Source organism: Antedon bifida, chromosome 3 (genome assembly GCF_963402885.1).
Source record: "Antedon bifida chromosome 3, ecAntBifi1.1, whole genome shotgun sequence".
In the NCBI taxonomy this organism is placed as follows: domain Eukaryota; kingdom Metazoa; phylum Echinodermata; class Crinoidea; order Comatulida; family Antedonidae; genus Antedon; species Antedon bifida.
The window spans coordinates 8,224,993-8,246,653 of NC_136228.1; the positions used below are offsets into that span (position 1 = coordinate 8,224,993).

General features: G+C 32.9%; 2 protein-coding genes across 2 annotated transcripts; both read right to left on the reverse strand.

Annotated features, from left to right (window-relative positions):
• Positions 1–1,607: 1,607 nt before the first annotated feature.
• Positions 1,608–7,926, reverse strand: LOC144836800 (uncharacterized). Its single transcript, XM_078691661.1, has 6 exons — positions 7,775–7,926; positions 5,401–5,535; positions 4,870–5,014; positions 4,629–4,661; positions 3,246–3,776; positions 1,608–2,872 (listed from the first exon to the last, which is right to left on the reverse strand). The coding sequence occupies exons 1-6, from the start codon at positions 7,850–7,852 to the stop codon at positions 2,865–2,867; spliced, it is 930 nt and encodes a 309-aa protein (XP_078547787.1). The 5' UTR covers positions 7,853–7,926; the 3' UTR covers positions 1,608–2,864.
• On the reverse strand, positions 7,882–21,416 carry LOC144837005 (uncharacterized). Its single transcript, XM_078691970.1, has 10 exons — positions 20,822–21,416; positions 20,544–20,608; positions 18,990–19,524; positions 17,922–17,969; positions 17,707–17,748; positions 15,422–15,475; positions 10,767–10,814; positions 10,561–10,602; positions 8,031–8,292; positions 7,882–7,897 (listed from the first exon to the last, which is right to left on the reverse strand). The coding sequence occupies exons 1-10, from the start codon at positions 21,414–21,416 to the stop codon at positions 7,882–7,884; spliced, it is 1,707 nt and encodes a 568-aa protein (XP_078548096.1).
• Positions 21,417–21,661: the final 245 nt, after the last annotated feature.

A 21,661-nucleotide genomic window follows, 5' to 3' on the forward strand; every position in this document is an offset into this window, starting at 1 on the left:
TGTTTTAAATGTTGTAATTTTGTATTTTATTGTTGGATGATTATGTTTTGCTTTGGAGACCCACTTGATTTAGTTCGTTTTTGGGAATCCTGTCTCTCTCTTTTGTTTGTTATTTTTTTGTTATATGTGAGACTAAATAAATGAAATGAAATGAAATGACCAGTTTTAATATTACAGTACATTGAATATTTATTGAATAATTATTTCATCCACTGGAATGATAATATATAACTTAAAACACACAACTACAGCCTGGCTTAATTGGTAACAAAAAATAATCTATAATAATCTGTAATATTATACCCTGTTTTAGGCATTTTTTTTTTTTTTGCTTTTTTTCCCCCATCTTAATCTGAATATTCAAAATGGATCTTCTCTCTTATGTGTGCATGTCTTTTCAATGCTTTTTATTGGGAACCTAGTTTGTGTGAATGATACCATGGAGGTATATGTAATCGATCGCGTTTGTCTGTTTGTTTGTTAGCAGGATTACTCAAAAAGTAAATAGAAGTAGATAGATATGTGGTCTAGGACCACTCCATTAAATTTTGGAGGCAATCCGGACCACGGTCTCAATTCTGGACCACTTTTTAGTATAATTTTCAGACCTGCTAGTGTTAAAAGATAGGACAGAATTTTCAAAATTTTGGCGCTGCTGTTTTATCGTTAGTCAACTGATACTATTGTTAGTTGAAAGGCTGGTTACATAACCATTAAACCAAATTCGCATACACATGCTTGTAGTGAAATTAGCCTAAATCACACACAGCATTAAGAAACACACAAATATATATATATATATTTTCCCGGAGAAATCTTATGTAGGAGAATTTTACAGTAGGCAGAAGTATGCACTCTCGGAGTGGCTTTCTTGTTGTGAACTTTATTCAATCAATCAATTGTAAATTTAATGTGTATTGTGTGACAGTGATTTTTACAAATAATATTAATTATAAAATATATACATTGATTACTTACAGTAATGATATAATTAAAAAAATACTGACTATTAATTGAAAAAAAAAATTCAGAAGTTGAATAATAAAATGCTGAATAAATACAATGGAAAAGATGAATAAAAACACTGTTACAGCAGGAAATACAGTTGAATAAACAATAAAAAACAACAGCAGATTTTAGATCACTATGTCGGTTGGTCGGTCGGTCAGTCGGTAAACACTAACTCAAATTTGAGCACGCGACTGCAACCATGTATATGGCCTTGTTAGATGAAAGATTTCTCAAACTGAAATCAATAATTTGGAATCAATATTTTTGTATTGTAATCAATCAATCAATCATGGATAATAATAACAATTATTATGATAATATAATTTGTTAGGTTAATTCACAAAATACAGACAATAATCAGACAGTATGAATTGCCTGGATCACAAATCAAATTCAAAAAATTGTCAGGGGTTTCAAAATAATCTTGTGGGTCAGATCAAGCACAGTCATAACAGCCTGGTCTAGCTCACACACAGTAACACTTGAAAAAAAAAGCTATTTTTTTCAGCAGTAGCTCTTTGCAGTCCATATAAAATTCACTGCAGAACGCTAAGCCCTGCTTTTTTTCCCACCAGAATATAAAAAATAGCAAAAATAATAAAAAACACTTTGAAACTAGACAATGGATTTAACCATTTTTCGGTTAATGTGTATTTTTCCATATTCGGTTGTTACTTTAATGTAAAAAATCATTCATTTTTACTTCCATACCTATACTTATACATCTATATGATGTGATAACTGTCATTGTTAAGAAATAAAATAGCCCAAGTGCTCAACAACAATTATTATACTATTTAGAGATTTATTAAAAACATATTCATAGATAATAATTAAAACTTATGACAATAAAATTTACGAATGAATAATATTTAATTATGTACAGGTCGATATTAAACTGTCTTAAATTGTTTGCATTTATGCTCTCTGCAGCATTGGAATGTCTATGTTATTAGTACTAAGATTTGATTACACAAAATATATTTTATCAGTCTAAATTATCTATGAAAAATGTTTTCTGCAACTTGTATCTCAAAATGTTATTGGTTTTTGTGGCATCAAAAATACACAATCAAATACACAGGTTAAACATTCTAATATCAAAATACCATTACAATACATAAACATTGTTGTAATAAAACATTACTTCATTTAAACTGGAATTTAGTATAGATTTTTTCCTAAAAAAATCTTTAGTGGCCACATTCACCCAATACACAGTGTTTACTTAAATCATGGAGTTTTCACTTAAGTGGTATTCACTTAGATAGGAGCAGGTCACTGAATTTGTCTTTTATGATCATGATATAGTAGTTTTGGCGCTTGGCATTCTTTCTGGCATTTTACTTTGAAGCTTTTTAATTGGTTTTGTAACACAATTTACCAACAGTTGTTTTATTTAGTCCCTTATCTTTTGATTTTTTAAGAAAAAAAACCCCAATCCAACATATCTAAAAATGTCTTCAATCAACATTATGCTAAAAAAAATGAGATTTTAAAAAGATTCAGAAATATAAAAAAGGCAGTACCAATGAATAAATCTGCCATTAAACTAAGAAATACATATATACAATTAGCATGGTAAAAAAAAGATTTTATTTACATATATTTGTATTTCATACAATAGGGCAACATAAAATGCATCTTCTGGTGTGTGTCCAATTGTTATATACACACATGGTATGGGGTACTCGCTTGATTGTCTTGCACTGGAACCATTCACCTTATTATCACGTTTCATTGTAAGGGCTTACTTGATTGTACACACATGTTTTTCTCACAAGGTAACTGCAGTCACTTAATTTTCACACACGGTAATTATTAAGACTCGTTTGATTGTCTCATCATAGATCTCATTCAACTGAAATTTAAAAAGTTCAAACATTATGATTGTAGATTAAGATAATGAATTTAGACAACATTCAAGATCGGCATACATTTTTAGGAAATTTTTAAGAAAACGCATATACATTATAAGTGGATTTCCTAAAGCTTGATTAAATATAAAAAATCATTAAAAAAAACATGATAATGAAAAACATCAACAGATTCAAAAGCATACAGGCAAAAAAGAAAATCCTATAATAAAAATAAATAATTCAGGTGTGTGTATTGTATTGTTATCATTCTATATATAACCATACTGTAATTGTGTATGTAAGAAATCATATACATTGACTGAAGTAAGCATTTTTTTAAAAACATGCTTAAATTAAAATATATAAAATACATACCAGCTAATAATATTGCTTTTGGGATTGGTCCAAGAACTTCAGCAAATCTCTGTATTTCTGATTCTTCTACTAATTGTCTATTTTTCTCTAGGTGAAACACTACCTCCCATATAGTTGGTAAAAGCATTCTCAATGAATTCAATCCATAGTAAGAAATTACTACATTTAACCTATTTGGATCAAATTGTTGCAATGCCTTACACAATCGTTTTCTATATGGTGACAGTGTTCCCTCTTGAGCGTTTAGAACATTGTTGTCTACAACATACTGATTTATGAGATCTTCAGCAGCTCTGAACCTAGACACTTCGGCAATGTCTAACAAGAGGTTAATATTAGTAGGTGTGATATAACGTTGTTCATGGAGTTTGTTGAATAGAGAATTTGCTATGCAGTTTTGAATGGCAAGGTGCTGTAAATCTATGTGTTTAAAGAGACAACATCTCAGCAAAAGAAGTTTGTCACCAATATACAGTAAACCAAGATCATGTTTCAACTTGCTGAACTTTTCCTGCAAGGTACTGCCATTGACTGAAAAAAAAACCGTCAAAAAATTATTTCTAATAATCAACAATTTAAAACGATAATACATCTTTTTCCCAAGTATTACATAGAAGTAATTAAAGTTTGGTAACATACTTTCTACTTGATACACCAATGCAAAAATGGCTGCTAACTTGGGCATGAATCTAATGCCATCAAGCCATCAATAAGTCGTGAGTTCATATCTTAGTATCATAAAATTGTATGAGGTTTCTGTACAATTACGTCAAGAGTAGGCCAATAGATAATTTTACTGAGATTATTGTATAGTATATCATATCATATCAAGGTACCCGCCAGAAATAGTATATTCAGACAATAGAATACAAAATTTCTGATTAATATTTTTGCTTTTCTAATATCTATAATCAATTCAAAAAGTACTATATTCTTCAAATCAAATCGCCAGATCACTTCCGTGATTATTTACCAATCACAGATGGTCTTTTGTTTCAATTATAGAGGGCGAATACCAAAAAGAGGGTGTCATGTATACATAGTTTAAATAGTTTAGTTAACATATTTATTTCAAGCATTCGTATGGCCCAGTGGTTAAAACTTTGTCGCATGACTAGTTTTGTCCTCACAAGTTGGAGGTCGAACCTCAGTATGTTGGATTTTTTTTTTTGCAATTTGCTAAATTTTATACGTCTAATGACGGGGACACGAAAATTATATAGTCAATATCAAAATCTGCAAGGATATATAACAATTCCAATCCCACTCACATATTTACATAGGCTATATAATATAATTAAATACACAGTTTCCTACACTGAATTACATTCTTTATTAAAAAAAATGCTACAGCAAAATCTAATCCAATCCTAACTAGCATACCTGGATTTGGTCTTGCTGCTCTAACATCACGACCTGTAATAAAATACACAATACTGTAATTCTTTCAGTAGATGCTAGATAAACATCAGATTATTTGTGATGTATTAGGATGCATACTATGATAGTGCAAGATCACAGGTTTAATTGCTATCATAAGGACAGATATGTACTTTAACTACCACATTTTATTATAAATGTAGATTTACTTTACTTATTAAATTGTCCTGTTTTAAATACTTACAATACACTTCCACTTTAGGAATATTACTATTTGAATCTTGTGATAGTGATAAGGTTGCCCTTAAATCATTGGTTGATGAATAACTTCTTTTTTTAAAAAAAAATTTCTCTGATGCGTTACACCATAGGTATTCAGCAGAGATGACCTAACAAGGATAAATACTTTAGTTACTCTTGGTATAAAATTGGACAACCTTAGCAAGGATCCACTGCTGCTACAAGCAATAACTCAGAGGGAATGTTTATCTGTTATCTTCCATGGATATCATCTCAAAAAGACCTTCCAACAGAGAAACCAAAAATTATCATTTTAAACACAAATAGGCAACTTTTAAAATGGAAAATTTCACATAAATTGACCCTCACATGATTGATCATGCTGAAAAGCTTGATGAGCATATTCTAAGCAGTATTATTTTGTTAGTTGTGTTACCGCAAGTATTTGTTAAATAATCTTCTTTACTATCATCAACCTAAAAACTATTGTGGTGACGAAATTCTTTTTATATTATAACAAAACAAATGTTCTTACTTTCTTATCAACATTTGTGCTCCATTCCTGGTTTGGTATCGCAACACTTATATCCATGTTTTTGTACAAAGAAAGTATTTCTGTAGGTGGATCTAAACATTGCTCACCATATTGTGCATACTCTTCAACTATCTCCTAAAATATAAAAAATATATATGGTATATTCTTAATTTGGGTCAAAACTATCTGGTAACAATTTTTGTACAGCCTTACACATATATCATTGAATTATTTTTAATTTGTATCACAAAGGATTCCAGGATTCAACACGTTCCAATCAATGGCCAGCTCATTGTCTAAATGTTGTGCCGTTTATATTCTGACTAGCCGAACACAATGAATATAGTGGTTTTTGTGTCACATATGTTTATTTTAGAAACTATATTCCTATAATTGATGTGTGCCACCAAAATAAATATGATTCCTTTGAATGAATAAATATATGATTTTGAAAGCTTAAAGATGTATTGTCCCCCTGAAAAATAATTTTAAAAAATTTTTTTTGTTGAATATGCCATTTTAATATCACATAATAGTTATTGACTTCGACCAAAAATTGGATCGAAAAAAAAATTATTTACCTAAAAAACTGGAATTTAAAGCAAAAAATGGTCAAATTGGCTGCCAGCCAATGGATCTTTGGTTGAATTTAACCATTTATCGTATTATTTTATAAGTGAAAACATTATTTTTTCTGTTTTTTTTCTACGGAAGTTATTCACTTTATTAAAACTACAAAATAACCTATTCAAAGTCTGATTTAATTAATCTTCATTTTTCATGTTTTTGGGGGACAATACATCTTTAAAGAACTTAAAGACGCAAGTTGCTAATTATTGTGAAACCAAAATAAAAAACAGTGGCCTTTATTGTTTTATAAAGTAGGTGTATATAAATAGAATTAAGGTTTCATAGGCCCTGTTTCTGCTGCCAAGAAAATACCGTATTTTATACGTATTTTTTGAATACCGTATTTATACCGTATTTTTTTGGCAGCAGAAACTGCGCTCATAAAAAAAAATACTGTATTTTGTATACCATATTTTCCCCACAAAATTTGTGGATAAAATACGGTATTTACAAATTTATACCGTATTTTTTGTACCCTTTTCTGCTGCCAATAAAAAATACCGTATTTTTTTTGACCTGCGACATGAGGTCAACATCGTGTTTTTATTTTCTATCGCTGTCAGCTGTTTTACACACGTGTATAGATATATTCGGCGAAAATGTGGAGCGAAGACGTCACAGTATTTACTATATAAATCTGTGTGGGGAAGGAGGGTGTGGGGAAGGAGGGGGAGGGGAAGCTAAATGTCCAGCCAACTAAAAGGTAATAAAAGGGACAACCACATTTATAAAGACATTTCTAAAAAAATAAAGCAGGAGTACGGAATAGACTTGTCTCCAAAGCAAGTAAACTCAAAGCTGAAGAGCCTGCGAAAGCAGTACAACATTACAAAAGACAAAAACTCGGGGAGGGAACGAATTACTTGTCCCCATTACGTTTTCTGTGCTCTCACAATATCTCTATCACTAGGGCTAGCCTATTGAAAGTGAGGCGTAACTTCCTTTATTGCGACTTTTAATTATCGACCAAATAAATGAATGGCAATTTGGGTAAAAAGGATGAAATTTAACACGACCACCCAAGAAGAATTGTTAGCAGAAACGGGGGACTAAAAAATATTTATACCGTATTTTTATACCGTATCTTGAGCAGTTGCAGCAGAAACAGGCCCATATTCATTAAATAGAAGAAATATTATTGTTGAATTGGACGGTCAATCTTTCAACTCATACCAATTTATAAACATTTATTATTTGTATACAATACATGTAACATATGCAGGGAAGTAAAATATGTCAATCAATTAAATGTATAAAAAGTTTCTATTGTTTTTTATCAAATAAAAACCTTATTTGTAAACCTTGCAACAACATCAATAATAAACCCACTTTTTAGTCAGTGGTAAAGCAGAAAGAGCATCATGAAATAATCTGTCTTATGAATTTCCTAAATACTTTACACAAATGCTAACCGGTAATTATTTCTAATAACAAATAATAATTTGCTGTATATAAAATTAATTGTTCTTTAGAAATATGACTCAAATTTCCACAAATAATTCGTAAATTTTCTATAGTACAAAATATATACTTTCCAAAACAACGTCCTGTAGCACCAACGTATTTCATGATGCTTGTTCTGCTTTAATTCCGCTTAATAGTAATTTTCAACCGGGAACTACTCCTTAAAAAGTATTAGCACCCTTCCTACTATAAAACTATAAAAAATTATTAATATTATTGTAATCCCCAGTATATTTATTTAAGAAAATATAAGTATATTTAGTTAAAAATCAACAATTACCTCTTCATTTCCAGGCTCGCAGAGTCTTACTCTCAGTTGATATTCAGTTCTGAGCATCTTTCCAAAAACACCAAACATAAATCTTTTTTTAGCATGAAAAACATTTCTTATATGACCCAAAATCTTATATAAACAAAAATGAATTAAACTTATACAACATCGACCATTGTTTAAAGTAAAATTCACATCCTTTTTATCACTTTCTTTCCATTTATCTTGAAAGCCTTTTTTGATGAGTAAAGTGAATTCCCAAAACTCTTCATTTACAGCATTGTATGGAAATGACAGTAAACAGGGCTTGTTGAAGCTGGTGCCTTCTGGTCCACATTTAACAATAGGTGATATCAATGATTCTAGGGGATGAGATACAGGTATGTCTGTTTCCTTCAAAATGTTTTCAAGTGATACTTCAACTGTCTTTCCTTTTTCAATTGCTCCAGGCAATATCTCTAACTTTATGTCTCCATCTTTAAGATGAAGAGTTCCACCTTCAGAGTCCACATTTAACTTCATTTGTTCTACAGAATGAACAAAATATTTTATTTTTTTTTCAGAGATTACCTACTTTATTGGTTGTTTTATTTGTTTGCAACTTAAAATGACACCCCTAGATGGCTAGAAATGGTACTCTCGCACATAAAATTCATGATAAATGGCACATCTAATTGGCCGGAAAAGACACTGCCATGCAGCATGCTACCAATGAGCAAAACAATCATACTTTTTTTCTCCTCACACACATGGCCTATTTGAAGTACGATAACATTTTGTTGCCGTATGTTAGATGCACGTGCTCTGTGCGGAACCAGTATTTTGTTTTGCGTTCAATTTCAATGCGAACTTATGTCTAGGGAAAGCCCCAAAAAAAGAACTCTTTGGGTGAGAAGGCAATTTCAATGCTTATTATAGCTCTATCTATATATATTTACAACAATTTTAATTAAATATCAATGTAAACATGTGGTATTGATACAGTTGAGTATTTATCGGCTGGTGGCCTAGAAAAAAATAATCGGATGCTATAATTTAAACTACAGTACATGATACCATAGATTTAATAGTGTATATATTAATATTCACTATATAATCCTCTATGATGATTGTAGGATTTATAGCAAATCAGAGTTGTAGCGCGTACCCAGTAACTATGTCAATTGCTATGTGAATACTAAAGTTTATGAATGCTAACCAGTACCAGTTTAATATATGTTTAGGTACATAGAACCATATTTAAGGTGGAATCTAATGTAAATATAGTTCAAATGAGGGACAATCTCAAAGTTGTTGTTCACACGTTGGTTGGCGAATTTCCCCCTTATAGGCCTAGAACTAGAGCTTATGTTGAGCCTAATATGTTGATGTAATTGTTGTTTAAGAAACGCAAAGTTTGTCTGTAGTTGCCTTATTGTTGTTTATTCCATGTTGGAGATGTATATGCATAGAATTCAAAAGGGATATAAGTGATGCGGTATGTTGTGTAAATCTATTTACCGTAGTTACGATTGTTAATTAGAACAGCAGCTTATGAATATTCATTAGTTGTTTAGTACACAGTGAATGCTTGTACAGTAAGACTTATATAAGAATACATTGAACTTGTTTACTACTGATTGTAGCGGATTAAGTTGTTTATGTAAAGGTTTATACAATTTGGGATCAGAAGGTTATAATTACCATGGATTAATAATATTTTGTTTCAGTTACTAATGAGTGTATTTTGACGGGTCGAAAGTATGACAGTAGGCTTATGCTAGGGATTTGCCTGACAAACAGTGAGTTATTGAACAAATGTTAAGAAATAATGTAATAGCTATTCAATCATACGTCAGTTCTTGTTTCTAACATGCTTTCAGATTTGAATGAAATCTTGTTTCTGAATAATTCATCTCAAACACAGGCGAATCTAGTGCTTATTGTTCATTATAAAAGATACTTTCCTTAAAATGATGATACACTATACTTCATAGCCACACATAAAAACTGTAGGTAACCGCAGCGTTCCATTTTTTGATGTACGTTGGAAGGCTATATTTAGGTATATAGGCATACTTTATGCATGCTGACTGCCAGTGATCTAAACAATAGGTACGCAGTTGTCTTGCGGTTTACTTTGTACGAATTGTTCGTGGCCTAGCTCGCTGTAGTGCGGTATTCGCGTCAACATCATGTTACATCCAGGGACCACAAATTCTTATTTATTTTTCAAGTGAAAATCGGTAATTCATTTGAAATTTACAGACACGTATCTCTCAACGTATGCTCAGGAAGAAGGTATGAGCTATTCACGAACGAGTTTACGAAATTTTCAATTTACGAATAACCTTTTGTACTGTGGGGCACGTATTTGGAGGATTTTCAGAGATGAGGTGAGGGTATTGGTCATGTTGGGGATGGGGGTAGCAGTAAAGGGGGGATTCGCCTGTACCATAACCTAAATCAATGCATATAACCTATAATTCGTCATAGGTGAGAATTAAATCTAGTTTTATGTTAGTTTATTCTGCATATTTGTTGCTGTTTTGGGCCACCTCTTAAACACACACACCTGGGTGGTTAAGTACGTAGAACATTCTTGAAATTGTTAAAAATAAACTATTTGAAAATTGTGTTGGTATATATTTTAAAATAAACAACATGTTCCTAAAAGGTGAAAGGTAAATGTAAAGGTATTTATTATCATCATCAAGCTTAACTGGAAACCAAGGAAATTCAAATTATTTTTTAAAAGCATTGAAATCATAGAATATAACCGCTAAATTTGCTGTGACAAAATGAATAAAACATACCTTTGAGGTAGCTTGAACTTAGTTTTGATGTTCCAGGTTCATCTATAAAAATGATTAATTTTAATAAATAGAAATAGAACTTTATTGGATTATTTTAGTATCTTAATTATATTAATATTAGAAAGCAATAAAAAGATTAGTATAAATACAAAACACAAAGTCTTTATTAAAAGCATTGAATCATAGAATATTACCGCTAAATTTACCTTTGAGGTAGCTTGAACTTCTGAAAAGTTTTGATGGTCCAGGTTCATCTATAAAAAAAGAAATTTATTAAATAGAAAATGAGGCACTTTAGTGTAGTGTCGTACAGTTTATAAATGGGTTATTTAGTAAACACATCCTGGCAACGTCAAACTCGTGTAGAATACGCATGCGTGCAGGACACGCAGTAGTACCAAACAGGATATAATAAAAAGATAGAACTGCATTTATAGTGTCTACCGAATCGTCATTAAAGTCATCGTAAACAATATTACACTGGCGACGAGTAGGATCAAGTAAAAATGGAATCCACACTGGCAAACTTCCCGAACTTCAAAATACGAAATTCCGGCGACGATGCGCAAGAATTCGAAAAATACGCAGGCCGACTCGAACATTTTTTCACGGCTATGAACATCCGGGACGACAAGAGGAAGAGAGCACTGTTGCTTCACTATGCAGGTAAGAAGGTATACAATATTTTTGGAACTTTGCAAAATACAGGCAATACTTATGATGAGGCCAAACTAGCAATGAAAAACTACTTTGAGCCCAAGAAGAATATTCCATTCGCCATCTACACCTTCCGTCAGTTAAGCCAAAATGCCAGCGAGTCGATTGACGACTACGTCACACGCTTACGTCAGGCTGCTAGGACATGCTCGTTTGCGGACGTTGATGGTGAAATAAAAATGCAAATAATATCTCACTGTTGCTCGCTAAAGCTTAGACGTGCGGCTCTACGAGATCCTACGCTAACGCTAGACAAGATCTTGGAGTACGCGCGCGCACTCGAGGCATCGCAAAAACAAGCGTCTGAGATTGAAAGCAAAAAGGGAAATCCCCAGTACGTCAATTATTCTGCAGCGGCGACGACGACCAGCAAGCAGAGGACACAGGCTAAGCATACTGGTAGTAGTAGTAGGCATAGCTACACTTCCAAGCAAACCAAAACTAACAATATCTGTCGTAGATGTGGAGGTAACTACCCACACACTGGTCCCTGTCCAGCCATGGGCAAGTCTTGTAATTTGTGCAGCAAACCTAATCATTTTGCAAGCGTATGTAGATCTAGTGGTAGTAATGTAGCAGCCAAGTCAAGTAGGCCCCCTTCCAAAAAGGCAGTTAATGCTATGAATAGCGATGATCGAAAAGCTGAATCATCAGAGGATGAGTATTCTTTCTCGTTGAAAAATGAAACCAAAGCGAAGCTACCAAAAGCAACACTGAAGGTAAACAATGTTAGTTTACAATTGCTAATCGACAGCGGATCGACAGTCAACATCGTGACTGAAGACGTAGCCAAAAAGCTTAAGGTGAAAATAGGTAAAACGAACACGAAGATATATCCTTATGCTGCCGACACCCCCCTTAAAGTTTTGGGTGGATTCAACGCGATGGTGGAATCGAGCAAAAAGGTTGTCCTCGCGGATTTTGTTGTTGTAAAACGTGGCCCCACTCCAATTATCGGATACAGCACAGGGGTAGAGCTTGGAATCATTGACATAACATGTAGCATCCCACAACAACCCATGACGGACATAACCGCAAAATACGAGAATGTGTTCAAAGGACTGGGTAAGATGAAAGATGCAACAATCAAATTGCACATCAACCCCGACGCCAAGCCTGTTAATCAAATTCACCGCAGAAAACCATTCCACCAACGCGCCGTAGTGGAAGAATGCCTTGACAGAATGCTGCAAGATGAAGTTATAGAGCCAGCACCTGGACCACACACCTGGATCAATCCGATCGTACTTGTACCCAAAAGCAATGGTAAAACGCGAATGGTTGTGGACATGCGTGAGGCAAACAAAGCGATAGGACGCGAGAGGTACTTAACGCCAACGCTAGATGATATAATTTGCAAGCTAACAGGCGCTACCGTGTTTAGCAAAATCGACATGAACAGCGGGTACCAACAACTACTTCTGCATCCTGATTCGCGCAACATAAGTACATTCTCTACGCACAAAGGACTGTATCGTTACAAGCGATTATTTTACGGTGTCAACGCTGCGCACGAGATCTTCAATGAAAAAGTCAAAAACATGCTGAGCGGAGTACAGAACCAACTCAACATAAGTGATGACATTATAATTTTTGGTAAAGACACTAAGGAACATGATGAAGCTTTAAATGCTGTATTTGAATGTTTGCGTGATTCTAATGTTACAGTAAAAGATAAATGTGAATTTTACAAGTCAAATATCACGTTTTTTGGCATGGTTTTTTCCAAGGAGGGAATTTCCCCAGATCCTAGGAAAGTTACTGCGATCAAAGCATTAAAGGCCCCAGAATGCATTACAGAATTGCGTTCCCTTTTTGGTATGGTTAATTTTCTCAGTCGGTTCATTCCAAATTATGCCACTATTACAGCACCTATGCGTAAGTTGCTACAAAGTGACACCAAATTTGAATGGGGTGAAGAGCAAAACAAAGCTCTAGAAATGCTCAAGGATAAGCTCAATTCTGATCGTGTTATGGCATATTTCGACCCCACACAAACCACCGATGTTTATGTAGACGCTAGTCCAGTGGGTCTAGCTGGGATCTTAATGCAAGATGACAAAGTCGTTTTCTGTGGTAAAAGGTCATTAACAGCCACTGAAAAAAGGTATTCCCAAATTGAACGGGAGGTATTGGCCATCGCATGGGCGTGCCATTATTTTCGACTGTTTCTAGTTGGCAAACCATTTAGAGTCTTTACTGACCACAAACCGCTACTTTCACTGTTTAACAACCCACGGTCCAAACCCTCTCTCAGAATAGAAAATTGGATACTAAGGTTGCAAATGTTTCAGTTTGAAGTATGTTTCCAAAAAGGTTCGACTAATCCTGCCGACTATATGTCACGGTACACATTAGATAAGTGTAATGAAGTAAATAACTGTGTGACTGACAGTGCCACTGCATATGTAAATAGGTGTATTGAACAAGCTAAACCTAATGCAATGACTATTGCCGACATTCAGTTAGCAACAGAGTCTGATAAAACGATTCAATGTGTTCTTAAGTTTATGCTAAATGATAATTGGGATATGGCCAAGTTGAAGCCAGAAGACCTAACTGATGTTGATCTAGAAGACCTCAAATCATATATGAATGTAAAAGATGAAATAATTTGTTCTGATGATGGCAAAATATTATTAAGAGGCAAAAATATCATTATCCCCCTTAGCTTAAGACGTAAAGTTGTTGACCTCGCTCACGAAGGGCACCAGGGGATAGTTAAGACAAAGAATTTATTGCGTTCTAAGGTCTGGTTCCCTAAGTTAGACAAACTTAGTGAAATAGTTGTAAAGGAGTGTAAGGTTGTGTCAGGCTGCAACTCCTCAGTCAGTACGAGCCCCACTCAAAATGTCTGGTTTACCACAAAACAGATGGGAGCAGGTTAGCATAGATTTTGGTCATGTTAACAATGAATATGTAATGGTTGTAATCGATGATTACTCACGGTTCCCTGTTGTCGAGCTCCTAACTTCAACTTCAGCAAATGCAAAAATTGACAAAATTTTCAGCATGCTAGGGGTTCCCAAGGTTGTCCGGTCAGATAATGGCCCACCCTTCAACAGTGATGCATTTGATAAATTTTCAAAATATCTTGGTTTCCATCATAGGAAAGTAACTCCATTGTGGCCCGAGGCCAACGGTGAAGTCGAGCGCTTTATGCGCACGTTCAAGAAAGTATTATATACCTCTGAACACTGGAAACAAGACATGTACGTCTTTTTAAGAAATTATAGGGCGACCCCACATTGTACAACGGGTGTTTCACCAGCAAAGGCCCTCTTGGGTATGGACCTTAATATTCGGTTTCCATCTCTTAAAAGGGAGGAGAGTAGTAGTCACTACGACAAACTGACAATCGAAACAAAATTAAGATGAAGCATGATGCTGAAAAAAGGAGATGCATCAGAATGTAATCTCAACGTAGGTGACACTGTGTTAGTAAAGCAAGAAAAAAAGAACAAATTTACCACACCTTTCTGTAAAACACCTTTAATCATTGTACATAGAAATCATGATCTAATTACAGCTAAACACCCAGATGGTAATAAGATAACCAGAAACTGGTCACATTTTAAAAAGGTGAATCTGCCAAATAGGGCACATGTAAATCCAAAACCGGTTTATAATGATGATACTGTTGTAGTGGGACAAGATCCGATCCCACAACAGACACGCAGATCTTGTAGACAAGCAAGGCGGCCTCAAAGGCTAGTTGAGGAATAATGCTATGCATTAGTCCAGAAAGTGAAAGCGTTAAGTTGTTTGTATATAGCAGTTGGCAGTTTGTAAAAAAAAAATGTTAAAACAATAACTCTTATTTCAATATCACAGTGTGCATTTTAAATCCAGTAGAAGGGAGATGTAGTGTCGTACAGTTTATAAATGGGTTATTTAGTAAACACATCCTGGCAACGCCAAACTCGTGTAGAATACGCATGCGTGCAGGACACGCAGTAGTACCAAACAGGATATAATAAAAAGATAGAACTGCATTTATAGTGTCTACCGAATCGTCATTAAAGTCATCGTAAACAATATTACATTTAGTACCACTATTCAATACAGTATATCTTTCCCCATCCCCTCATTTCATAATATGTAAATTTGCAAATTAACTTCATTACCATTTAATACCACATACCTGTGAATGAACTTAATGATCTCTTGAATTGTTTTGATATTCCAAATCCCAAATCTGTAAAAATATAGTCATACGATTTATCTAACTACTAAAATATACAATTTTTAAATTAGTTGGCAGGCAACACTCTTTATATTTTATTTATATTTTTATTATATATATTTTTATTTTAATTGCATCCACAAAAAGAAAAGACACTGCCATGCAGCATGCTACCAATGAGCAAAACAATCACACTTTTTTCCTCCTCACACACGTGGCCTATTTGAAGTACGATAACATTTTGTTGCCGTTTGTTAGATGCACGTGCTCTGTGCGGAACCAGTATTTTGTTTTGCGTTCAAGTTCAATGCGAACTTATGTCTAGGGAAAGCCCCAAAAAAAGAACTCTTTGGGTGAGAAGGCAATTTCAATGCTTATTATAGCTCTATCTATATATATTTACAACAATTTTAATTAAATATCAATGTAAACATGTGGTATTGATACAGTTGAGTATTTATCGGCTGGTGGCCTAGAAAAAAATAATCGGATGCTATAATTTAAACTACAGTACATGATACCATAGATTTAATAGTGTATATATTAATATTCACTATATAATCCTCTATGATGATTGTAGGATTTATAGCAAATCAGAGTTGTAGCGCGTACCCAGTAACTATGTCAATTGCTATGTGAATACTAAAGTTTATGAATGCTAACCAGTACCAGTTTAATATATGTTTAGGTACATAGAACCATATTTAAGGTGGAATCTAATGTAAATATAGTTCAAATGAGGGACAATCTCAAAGTTGTTGTTCACACGTTGGTTGGCGAATTTCCCCCTTATAGGCCTAGAACTAGAGCTTATGTTGAGCCTAATATGTTGATGTAATTGTTGTTTAAGAAACGCAAAGTTTGTCTGTAGTTGCCTTATTGTTGTTTATTCCATGTTGGAGATGTATTGCATAGAATTCAAAAGGGATATAAGTGATGCGGTATGTTGTGTAAATCTATTTATCGTAGTTACGATTGTTAATTAGAACAGCAGCTTATGAATATTCATTAGTTGTTTAGTACACAGTGAATGCTTGTACAGTAAGACTTATATAAGAATACATTGAACTTGTTTACTACTGATTGTAGCGGATTAAGTTGTTTATGTAAAGGTTTATACAATTTGGGATCAGAAGGTTATAATTATCATGGATTAATAATATTTTGTTTCAGTTACTAATGAGTGTATTTTGACGGGTCGAAAGTATGACAGTAGGCTTATGCTAGGGATTTGCCTGACAAACAGTGAGTTATTGAACAAATGTTAAGAAATAATGTAATAGCTATTCAATCATACGTCAGTTCTTGTTTCTAACATGCTTTCAGATTTGAATGAAATCTTGTTTCTGAATAAATCATCTCAAACACAGGCGAATCTAGTGCTTATTGTTCATTATAAAAGATACTTTCCTTAAAATGATGATACACTATACGTAAAAACGGTAGGTAACTGCATCGTTCCATTTTTTGATGTACGTTGGAAGGCTATATTTAGGTATATAGGCATACTTTATGCATGCTGACTGCCAGTGATCTAAACAATAGGTACACAGTTGTCTTGCGGTTTACTTTGTACAAATTGTTCGTGGCCTAGCTCGCTGTAGTGCGGTATTCGTGTCAACATCATGTTACATCCAGGGACCAAAAATTCTTATTTATTTTTCAAGTGAAAATCGGTAATTCATTTGAAATTTACAGACACGTATCTCTCAACGTATGCTCAGGAAGAAGGTATGAGCTATTCACAAACGAGTTTACAAAATTTTCAATTTACGAATAACCTTTTGTACTGTGGGGCACGTATTTGGAGGATTTTCAGAGATGAGGTGAGGGTATTGGTCATGTTGGGGATGGGGGTAGCAGTAAAGGGGGATTCGCCTGTACCATAACTTAAATCAATGCATATAACCTATAATTCGTCATAGGTTAGAATTAAATCTAGTTTTATGTTAGTTTATTCTGCATATTTGTTGCTGTTTTGGGCCACCTCTTAAACACACACACCTGGGTGGTTAAGTACGTAGAACATTCTTAAATTGTTAAAAATAAACTACTTGAAAATTGTGTTGGTATATATTTTAAAATAAACAACATGTTCCTAAAAGGTGAAAGGTAAATGTAAAGGTATTTATTATCATCATCAAGCTTAACTGGAAACCAAGGAAATTCAAATTATTTTTTAAAGCATTGAAATCATAGAATATAACCGCTAAATTTGCTGTGACAAAATGAATAAAACATACCTTTGAGGTAGCTTGAACTTAGTTTTGATGTTCCAGGTTCATCTATAAAAATGATTAATTTTAATAAATAGAAATAGAACTTTATTGGATTATTTTAGTATCTTAATTATATTAATATTAGAAAGCAATAAAAAGATTAGTATAAATACAAAACACAAAGTTAAAAAAAAACTTCTGAAAAGCATTGAATCATAGAATATTACCGCTAAATTTACCTTTGAGGTAGCTTGAACTTCTGAAAAGTTTTGATGGTCCAGGTTCATCTATAAAAAAAGAAATTTATTAAATAGAAAATGAGGCACTTTAGTACCACTATTCAATACAGTATATCTTTCCCCATCCCCTCATTTCATAATACAGTATGTAAATTTGCAAATTAACTTCATTACCATTTAATACCACATACCTGTGAATGAACTTAAAGACCCCTTCCCTGCAATTTTGGACGTTTTTTGGAAAATAATACATATATATCACTTTAAAAACATTAAACCATGTCATTCCTTGTCTTAAATGTACGTTTTATGGTAAATTATGATAAAAAGTGAGAAACAATGCACTACCTAAGTAGCTCGCGGCGATCGACCTCACATGGACGGTCTTAGGCCTAGCCTAGCTAGGCTTAGTTTTGTAGGCCTAGCTGGTAAACATCGGTAACGTACGAACATCGTACGCTACCAGAGCTCAACTATGTACATCATGAATATGTGAAAATTTGATCTCGTTCGATGTAAAAAATGTTTTTTAATAGATAGTGTGGTGTCAGCTGTTAGTACTGTTAATAGATTAATAAAAATCAGTTTTGAAATTTGGTCAATATAAACAGCATTTTTTTGGGTGGAATCCGGTCGAAAAGCATCAAATTGTCTTGCTTCTGTTTTTGTTGTATACTCAAGTTTACTGTAGGTCGATCATGGAGAAATCCTAATCCTATCTAGGCATAGTTCCAATCAATTACTAGAAGTAATTTGTAACTTACTGGTTTTATGTGGTATTTGAGACTAAAATCTTGTCTTAAATGTGTGTGAAACACATAATCAAGACTTGTCTCTAGTTATTGTTTATTGTGTAGTGCCACCAGGAATTTAGATTTTTGTTTGTAACTGGAGACAAAGTATTCAGTACAAATGATTTGTACAACAAAAAAGTCAGTAAGAATGACATATTATTAGTCATGTATTTGACAAAATAGTTTGAGATTACTTCATTCATCATCATCATCAATACACATATACAGAATATAAACAAAGAATAGGAAGCTTGTAAGGGTCCCTTATACATACCTCTATCTAGCAACATGTTCCGTGCACGTTGTCCAAGAAAATTTGCAAACTCCTTTATTTTATCTGGTTCATCTGTTAACTCTTCATTAATTTCCAATTGAAGTACTGCATCCCAAATATTTTGACAATTTGAATTCTTTAGTTGATACGCCGAAATGACAGCATCGAAGCCCTTTGGATCAACTTGTCGTACTGCCTTAAATAATTGTGTTCTATACGGTGTCAACATATTTTCATCTGTTCCTACCGCATTGTCTCTCATATATTGAATTACAAGATCTTCTGCCCTTTTCATTTCTGATAATTTACAAATCTCCAATAAAAGATCAACATTAGTTGGAGAGATATAACCTTTATCATCTAGCATATCAAATAAATCATGAGCTGATAATTCTGGCTGGGTAAGATCACCTACAGTTAGCTTATCAAAAAGGCAGAATCGTAACCACAGGTATTTTTTATCTTTATAGAGATTACTGAGACCATGTTTCAAATCTGAATACATCAATTTAGGAAATTCATCCATTTTACTGGTCTGCAAAAACAAAATAATAGATATATAATTCTTATAAACTATATTGTATTAAATTACATCTTTGCAATTTTCAATTTGACGTGCATGTGTGTCGTTATTTTGCATTTAGAGTTTATGAACAGCTTCATTTTATGGGAAAACAGTCTGTATAATCTGTTCTCTCAAAAACGTGGGCACAATCCGAAACAATTAAACAGTTTTTAAATGCTCAAAATGACCTGATAAATGGAGCACAACATTTTACTTTACAAAAAGTTTAAATAAAAGTTACTTTTAGTTTTTAATATATTTAATTATTTTGTTTATTTATTTAAACTATTAATCATACAATTTCAACAAAAGGATATTCTTTGACATTTAGGATGGATACACCAAGTATTTAAAAACCAATAAAGTAACCAATAACATCTATCTTCTATTTATTAACGAAAAACAGGTTTAAATATGCTACAATTGCCATTTTTTTTCTTTTTAAAAACTGTGTATCAATTATGCACATGCATGTATAAATTGATTGTTAGATAGTTAAATTAATCCTGGAATGAACTTTCACTACATATCAAATAGAAAAAAAAAATCAATGTTATTAGATTGTATCTTTTAATTTTATAATTATAAACTAGTTATATTTAAATATTAAATAAATAATGAAAAGCGAAAACAGAATGTTAATTTGTATATATAAATATTTGTTGATGGATTCAAACATGTACTACAAATGGAGAGAGGCATTATATACCAATACATAAAAGTTTTGGTCCTCTCTCCCTCATCTTTTTTTTTTCTTTGTAATGTATTATACCATATGGACAATTGTCTGAAATAAAAGTTGAATTGAAAAATTAATACGATTTGTTATTTGCTTTACATAACTTTGATTTGTTTGGTCTACCAGAGATATTATAGTTCACTATAATATCTCTATGGGTGTACTTACTGTACATTAAAAGTACCTTCACCAGTTACACAATTATTTATGTATTTTGCTAACAATACTGTAAAAGAATGAAGATTTGTACCTTTATGTTGACAGGGTTAAGTGGTACTGTTGATGCAGTAGTACTTGTAGACAGTCGGTCTAAAGCTTTTAAAAATTAAAACAATAAATGTTTACAAGAGAGAGAGTATAAATTTTATAAACCTTTAAAGTTGTTTTACCATCCATTATATTAGTTAGATAATAATAATTGCTAATAATATTAGATTAACTATATTTAAAATTATTATAACAAAATATAATTATTATAAGATGTATATTAAATTAAAATAAACATTGCATATAACATTTATAACTTACCCTTTTTACTTTTTACAGATACTTTATCAGCAAGCCTCTTTAACTTCTTATCTTCTATCCCCAAAAAATGATCACTGGCTTTTTTGTCAAGAAGCCTTGCAAACATTTCCATTGACTGCTTTTCATCCTCCAGGCATTTATTCTGCTCCAGATAGAATACAATGTCCCAAATTTCGGCAAACTTGTGATGACTTAGGCCGTAATAGGCAACCATGCTTGATGCTGTTGTTGTATTTTGTTGTAATGCTGTATAAAGTCTTTTGCGATATTCTGTGATTGGTTTGCCGTTGGTAAAGTTGTACCCTTCATTGTTTGGATGCTTCACTTTAAAATGTTCTATTAAATCTATCGCTTTCTTCTTCTCAGTAACTTTAGCGATGTCTAACAGAATTTCTACATCAGTAGGGTTATGATTAATATAACCTGTCCTTTCAAGTTCATTAAACCATTCCAGTGCTGGGACATCTTCTTCTTTACTTAATACCATTCCAGAACAGTGGTCATTGAGCAGAAGTCTTACCCACAAACGGTTCTCACCTTTATATCTATCACTTAAACTTGCAAGGAATTCTGCAAATTCTTCTTTTGTTGCCATTTTCTAGTATAATATATACAAATAAATTAAAACACCTATAATTTAATAATGATTACGTTACCATTACAAGCAGCACTTCTAAATTATCAATCAATGATTCATTATAGGAATTTAAATAATTATTTGATAAAGTTGAAAATAACCCTTGACCCCTCTCACTACAAACAAAATATGTAAATATAAAAACAAAGTGTAGTTATGGCAATACAAAAAGTAATATGAGGTGCCAAATATATATGAAAACA